The sequence below is a fragment of the Orycteropus afer genome, unplaced genomic scaffold (assembly GCF_000298275.1).
Source record: "Orycteropus afer afer isolate SDZICR_OR568_19922 unplaced genomic scaffold, OryAfe1.0 scaffold00106, whole genome shotgun sequence".
In the NCBI taxonomy this organism is placed as follows: Eukaryota; Metazoa; Chordata; class Mammalia; order Tubulidentata; family Orycteropodidae; genus Orycteropus; species Orycteropus afer.
In genome coordinates, this window is record NW_006921693.1 from 8640540 (window position 1) to 8648400 (window position 7861).

Sequence of the window (7861 nt, forward strand, 5' to 3'; positions counted from 1 at the left end):
TTGATCTAAGACATTGAGAAGAATATAGCCATGTGTTTGTTCAACACAGCATAATTTCCAGTAATGCACTGCAGTAGCATGCTATCTGATTTTGGAAACAGCACTCTGCGATGTGCCAGGAGGACATCCTTGTCCCTGTTCTGCAGATGACCAAACTGAGGTATAGCAAAGCACACAGTTAGCTAAATAATTCAGGGTTAGATCTCCTGGATGCTTCTAGTCCAATATTCTCTCCACAATAACATGTATATAACAAGTGGGAAACAAGAATGGTTAACCAAACCTATCACTTTATTATATTACAGATGCATTGTGAGAGGTTTCTATGCATCCTGAGAATAATTGGAACCACACTCTTTGGAGTCTCTCTCCTCCTTGGACTCACAGCTGCTTACGTTGTTGGCTACCAGTTTATCCATACGGATAATTACTATTTCTCTTTTGGACTGTATGGTGCCTTTTTAGCATCACACCTCATCATCCAAAGCCTGTTTGCCTTTTTGGAGCACCGAAAAATGAAAAAGTCCCTCGAAACCCCAATTAAGTTGAACAAAACAGTTGCTCTTTGCATAGCTGCCTATCAAGAAGATCCCACCTACTTAAGGAAATGTTTGCAATCTGTGAAAAGGCTCACGTACCCTGGAATTAAAGTCGTCATGGTCATAGATGGGAACTCGGATGACGATCTTTACATGATGGACATCTTCAGTGAAATCATGGGCAGAGACAAATCAGCCACTTACATCTGGAAGAACAACTTCCATGAAAAGGGGCCCGGTGAGACAGAGGAGTCACATAAAGAAAGCTCACTTCATGTAACCCAATTAGTGTTGTCCAACAAAAGTACTTGCATCATGCAAAAGTGGGGTGGAAAAAGAGAAGTCATGTACACGGCCTTCAGAGCTCTGGGACGAAGTGTGGATTATGTGCAGGTAGGTCTCCAAATTCCTGCCAGTGCAAACATACATTTAAATAAAGCCGCTTTTGTATCTCTCCAGTCGAACGCTATAGCCCATCCTTGTCCCTTCTGAACACAGTACTCCTTTCAGTTCGTTTGAAAACAGCGTGCTGTTGAAAGCACATTTTGAAAGAGAGAAAAACAAATCTCGTAAAACTGTTAAGACTATCTATGAAAATGCTTAGCTTGTGCAGTGCTATTGGTTGGAAATCAAGACTATTTTGAACATGAGACCCTTCCTTCCCTCTTCTCCCCCTCTTACCTTCTCTGCCCCCTCAATTCTGCCAAGTCAAATCCAACGTCATTTTCCATACTCTTAAAATCTTCAGCCTTGTTAGAAAATAGTGTCTGCCACGCACAAGGGTCTTGAGAAAATCTGCAAACTGAGAGGAAGGCTTAGAAAATGTTTTGTTTTGTTTTTCACAGAGACGTGGACAACATGGGGTAGGTGGGAACAATTTTTATTTAAAAGTGTAGAAAAATTCAAAATTGAGAGAGAGAAAGAAAGGGTGAAGGAAAAACAGGGGGAAAAAAAACCCTCAGAGCAAAGTTAGAGTAATGTTTACTTCACTCCCAAAACAGGATTACCTCACTCACTGCAATCTGACCTTTGGAAGAATTTGTGATGGTGTTTGCTTGCATAAAATTTAGACAGGTTGTGTTCCTCATTAATTCCCTGACTGCTCTCTCTCAGGTCTCTACTTTCTTTGTTCTCATGGAGGTCTTCTTTAGGACATGCATAGTGTCCCTGGAGTTTTCTAGTTTAATCTGCAGATTCTTTAGTTAGATTTTAGGCATGATGATATCAAGAAAGGCAAAATGTCCTGATGTAATAAAATCCACTGGGCACCCTTCCTTTCCTCTTAAAAGTGTAATCTAGTTTCCAGCAGCCTTAGTATATTTTTAAAAGACTTTTACTGCTTAAAAAGAGTCCCTGGGTGGCATAAATGATTAAACTCTCAACTATTAGCTAAAAGGTTGACGGATCAAACCCACCCAGATGTGCTCCAGAAGGTAGGCCTGGAGATCTGCTTCTGAAAGGTCAGTCTGGAAGACGCTGTGGAGCAGTTCTACTCTGCACACGTGGTGTCGCCATGAGTCAGGTTCAACTGGAACGCAACTAACAACAATAACAACAAAGTGCCCCAAAGTCACACCCTGTGGGTCTTCATTGTAATGTGTTGAGAATGGTGCTGGCTTTGGAGTCAATGGATTAAGATCTAATTATCGATATTACTAGTTGTTTAGGAGCTCTGGTGGTGCAGTGCCTAAGGCATTTGTCTGCTAACCAGAAGGCTGGCAGTTCAAACCCACCATCCACTCCTCAGAAGGAAGGTTGGGCAACCTACTTCCATAGAGACACTGCCTTGGACACCTTGAACCAACACCACCTCCCTGAGCCTTAGTTTTCTGGATAGAGTACGCCAATTCCACAGGAATTTTGAGATGACCAAATAATGTATTTAAAGTACTTAACAAAAGTTGTTAATGATAATACTAATGTGATTAAAGTTTTTACTCTTAATATTATTATCTATTATATTATGAAGGAGCTCTGGTAGCATAGTGCCTAAGGCACTTGACTGCTAACCAGAAGGCTGGCGGTTCAAACCCACCAGCCACTCCTCGGAAGGAAGGTTGGGCATTCCTACTTCCGTAGTGATATTGCCTCGGAAACCCAAGGAGGGGTCGCTATGAGTCGGGGCCGACTCGATGGCAAATAACAACAACAACATTATATTATGAATCTATGGACATTCTGGGTAGTGCAAAAGGTTAACACACTTGGCTGGTAGTTGAAAGGTGTTGTTGTTATGTGCCATCGAGTCGGACCTAACTCATAGCGACCCCTCCTTGTGTTTCTGAGGTGGTATCAGTATGGAAGTAGATTGCCCTACCTTCCTTCTGAGGAGTGGCTGGTGGGTTTGAACTGCCAGCCTTGTGGTTAGCAGTCAAGTGCCTTAGGCACTACACTACCAGAGCTCCTTATCACTATGGAAGTAGATTGCCCAATATTACTTTCGAGGAGTGACTGGTGAGTTGAACCTCCAGCCTTCTGGTTAGCAGTCAAGGTGCCTTAGGCACTGTGCTACCAGAGCTCCTAGTTGAAAGGTAGGAGGTTCAAATCCACCCAAAGTTTCCTCAGAAGAAAGCCCTGGTAATCTATTTCCAAAAACCCAGCCACTGACAATGCAATGGAGCCCAGTTCTACTCTGACATACATGGGATCTCCTTGAATGAGAATAGAATTGACAGTAACTGTTTACTGCTCTTTCTTGGGGTTTTCTTTGAATCTTTGAGTCATTATTGGAAAATCAAACTACCTGCAAATGCCTATATAGGGTTAATTCTAGTTGATATCTGAAGAGTTTTCAGATTTTTTTTTCCCCAGTTACACAACTGGATATTAATCTTATTTCTTGGGATTTAGTAGAGTTTCTCTCTCAAGCTTCTCCTAACTTCTCAACCGTCAGCCTTCCACAATTAAATAGCTTCAAGGATCTCAAGATGTTTGGTCTTTACATAGTAAAATGTCAGGCTCAGAGGCATGATGTCATGGCATTTGTAAAGGAAGGGATGGTTGGGGAACACATAGAGGATTTGAAGAGTGATGTTCTGGGCCTACCATGAGAAAATGTCTGTTTTGATATTTTGCCTTTAATTCTAGTTGAAATGACTGCTACATTTGTCATTTCTAACCAAGGCCTCATTATGTGGGAACTTTTTTTTAACCTGCTGCTCCCAAAGCCCCTTCTCCCATCAGTCTTGTTTTGAATTTTGTTTGTATCCTTGACAACTTTACATTGGGCCTATCTCAGAAAAAAAAATACAAAATATGAAATGGCAGAGTTGGCTTCCTGCAGGAGCCCTGACCTCTCTGCAGTTAAGCAGTGTTGAGCACTTGACTTTCGTCAGGGTGAGGCTTCTGAATTGACTGACCTGCAGTGGTGTTAACAAGACCCTGACACCTCCTGGGGCTCTCAGCCAGTGTCAAGTACTCAAACAAGACTATAAACATTCCCCATTCTCAAACCAGTTGATTCCATCCTGCCACCCCTCATCAAATATCTGGCTATTTAGTCATTGTGGACATACGAAAATGGCAGTTTCCTAAGGTTCAACCTGAGGCACTCTCATCTTTGATTCTGATAGGCCCAGAGCTCAAAAGTTGCAGAGCAGAGCCACATGAAGACAAAGGCAAAAGAGAGTCCGGGGTGTTGGCTGTTCAGCATTACAAGTGATCAAACTTGGAGAGCAGATTGGTTAGGGGAGGAAGGAAGCAAAATTGAACTGTAATACATTAGAGAAATGGGGGCTAGGGTGAGGGAATGGCCTGTCTTCTCACATACTTGCTAACCTGGCTGGAGAATACTGCTTAACTGTGCAGAGAGATGGCCAACTTATTTCAAGTTGCAGCTGGGTCCTTGGCGCTGGTCATGACTCTTCTGTTGATCTTGAAGAGATGTCTTGCTTATTGCTCTCATAATCTATTATTTCATACCTTCACCACTCTCCCAGGGCTCTACCCAAACTCCTCCCTCCTTAACTACTAACAGATGACTTTGCCTCCTACTGAAGAAGAAATCAGAAGTATTGATTCTGAATGCTGTCATGATCTTCTTTAATCTCTCCTGCTTACAATCTCAGGGTTGCCCAACCTCACTTCCTCTCTCAAGGATAACCTTTCTACCTGTCCTCCAGGGCCCTCATGGTCTGTTCGCTCTGTCTTCTCTGGAATAAGACTTTATTAATGGCTACCTACAGGAGCTCTGGTAGCATAGTGCCTAAGGCACTCGACTGCTAACCAGAAGGCTGGCGGTTCAAACCCACCAGCCACTCCTCGGAAGGAAGGTTGGGCAATCTACTTCCGTAGTGATACTGCCTCAGAAACCCAAGAAGGGGTCGCTATGAGTCTGGGCTGACTCGAAGGCATGTAACAACAACAACAACAATGGCTACCTACACACACACACACACACACACACACACCCCTTCGTCTCTCTCAGCTTTCTCTGGTCCTCTCTTTGGCCACTGTCCCAGCCTTTTTGCTATTCAAAAAACTAATGTTGACATGGAATACTGAGGGAAACTCTATTCTAGGAGAAAACGAGTGTGATAGCAAATTTGTCTGATGATGCTGGTGGCCACTTTCAGAGATACACTAGGAAGACCAAAGGAAAAGAAACCAAATGAGAAAAGGCCAGGAAATGAATGAGAAGTAAAGAGGAGAATGAGGAAGGTTTTCTTAATTCTGAATAAAAATATTTCCTGGAGAGACTTTTCCAACTCCCCCAACCAATAAAGGACAGCTTCAGACCTTTTCTGCTTAAGGTAGGGAAAAAATATTGTTTACCTATTCAAAATAATATTTATACTCCCCTTTCTACTTACTTACCAAAGTGACACATGTTTATAGCAGCCTATGCAGGCCAACTTGACACCACCTGACAACAACAACATATAGTCCCTGGGTAGTATAAAGAGTTAACATATTTGGCTGCTAATCAAAAGGTTGGAAGTTTGAGTCACCCAGAGGCACCTGAGAAGAAAGGAATGGCAATCTACATCCTAAAAACCAGCCATTGAAAACCCTGGGAAGCACAGTTCTATTCCGACACACGTGTGGTTGCTGTGAGTAGGAACTGATCCAGTGACAACTAGTTGGGGTGTAGGAAGTCATTTAGAGACTATGGGATAGCACAATGAGCAAAAGTAAAATCAACTGAAACAAACACAAACCCCATAGGCTGTCAAGTTTAATACTTTCCAGTGTATACCCTTTGATTTTTCCTTTACTTTTAAAACAGTTTGGGGATTTTATTATGTTTACTGTTTTTGTATCATGTTATTATTATTTTTTTTTTACATAACAGTATCAGAAGACTTTTTAAAAATATCCTTTGATATCTAGATTATGTAATTGTTTTATTCATATCTCTTATCACTGAATATGGATATAACAACTTAAGTGGCCACCAGTATATGTGACCAAAAAAAAGAACCCAAAATCAATGTGTGCAATAGGGAACTTTCCTGGTAGAATAGATGTAGTAAGTATGAGCATTTTCTAAAAGAGAAGATTGAAGGAGGCAAGTTTATTATTAATTGAACCTGGCAGCATCCTAGGCATACAGAATTCTAGTGAGAAGAACAAAATTGTATATAATATTTGGTTCCTGTTCTATAGAACCCAATCAAAAACCTAACTCACTGCCATCGAGTTGATTCTGACTCCATAGAGCAGAGTAGAACTGTTCCGTAGGGTTTCCAAGACTATAGAAACATCTCTATGGGAGCAGACTGCCTCATCTTTCTCCTTCAGAGCAGATGGCAGGTTTGAACAGCTGACTTTTTGGTTAACAGCCAAGCGCTATAACCACTGCACCGCCAGGACTCCTTACAGGAAGCCTAAACAACTGAACTTTTTCGAGGCTCATGTTGAAAATATGTTTCTCCGTATCCTTCATTTGGAGAGTGAGTTTAAGAGCATGCTTACCTGGGATTGGAGAAACCTCAGTTCCAAATCTAGCCCTGTTGTTCCTTGGTATGGGCCCTAATCAATTGAACTGGCAGAGATTTCTGAAAGGTCCTTCCCTGTTCAGTACTATCACTCAGCACTGTTTTAATCCCTCTGACATCCAGATTTCCTTCTGAGGACATTCCAAGTCTCTGCTATTCTGAGATCAAAACAAGGGAAAAGGGGGGTCTCAGAAGTTCCTTCCATTTATCAGTTAGTACCACATTTCTCACTTTGATTTGAAATCTGCCCCCCACCTCAAGGTTGGGTTCATGAATCTAAACCCTAATTGAAGAACCATCACTAGGGGCTTTCATGATTCTTTTCTTTAGAATAAGAATTCCGACCATTTGGAATAAGAGTGTTTCATGGCTTAGGCCTTAAAGGCAACAGCATTTGGTTCCCCATATTTCCAGCTGCCTTGTCACCTTGGCTTGGTATCTTCTGTAACTTTCACTCATGTCTAAGTCTTCCTAAAGAGGGAAAAAGGATAAACAAATACTCTTATTTTCACCTTAATTCTTGGAAGAGATTCTAAGTTGACTGAAGACAGAAATTATTTCCTAATACTTTGGATGATGCATTCTAACAAATAAGACTCATGTCTTCCTAATTTTTTTAAAAAAGAGCAACAGAGAAGTTCCAACATGCTTATATGTTTATACCTGGAGGCTTCCCGTTGGTGCAATGTGAGATCCTGTACCATAAACCAAATCACAGTAAGAGAGGCTCGTCCTCCCCACCCCCCACCCCTCTCCCAAAACAAAAGATTATCTTTCTTTTCCTTTGAGGACATTTTCTTTCACTATCCTTTCTGGAATAGTCTTACTTATTCATTTCAAAGAGTTTTCAAAGCTCTAAACTTCTAAGATTTTGTGATTTTATACTTGCATTTTTAGTCAGATATATGACTTAATTAATCTAAGGCTGGTAAACATAGCTGTAGGCCTATGTATAAATCCCATTTATTCAGAATACAAATAAATAGGATACCAAGACAATTGTTTTATGAGAGTGTCATGCAAATATTGATAAAGTTCTATAACTTTGTTGTAATATAATTAATGACCCTACACTATGAACTTTGAACCAGCTATGTGAGAAATTTAAATTGTGTGCAATGTTCTACTGTCGTGGAGGCTAATTTATATCTTACCTCACTGGTTTTCCTCATGTGCCACATGTCTACAGTGCTACACAAATTATTGGCATGTGTACTGTCTTTCTCCAGACAACACAGTTCTCAGGGTCTATCCATTGCCATTGAGTCCAATTCTGACTATTAGGGACTCTATAGTGGCTAAGACACTTGCCTGCTAACCAGACGGCTGGCGGTTCAAACCCACCAGCCACTCCTCGGAAGGAAGGTTGGGCAATCCTACTTC

General features: G+C 41.3%; 1 protein-coding gene across 1 annotated transcript in view; it reads left to right on the top strand.

Moving 5' to 3' along the window:
* Window positions 1–269: 269 nt before the first annotated feature.
* HAS2 (hyaluronan synthase 2) overlaps window positions 270–7861 on the top strand; it is a 16015-nt gene continuing 8423 nt past the window's right edge. The window contains exon 1 of the mRNA XM_007943422.2: window positions 270–932. Coding sequence (XP_007941613.2) covers window positions 270–932 — 663 coding nt within the window. The remainder of the gene's footprint in view (window positions 933–7861) is intronic.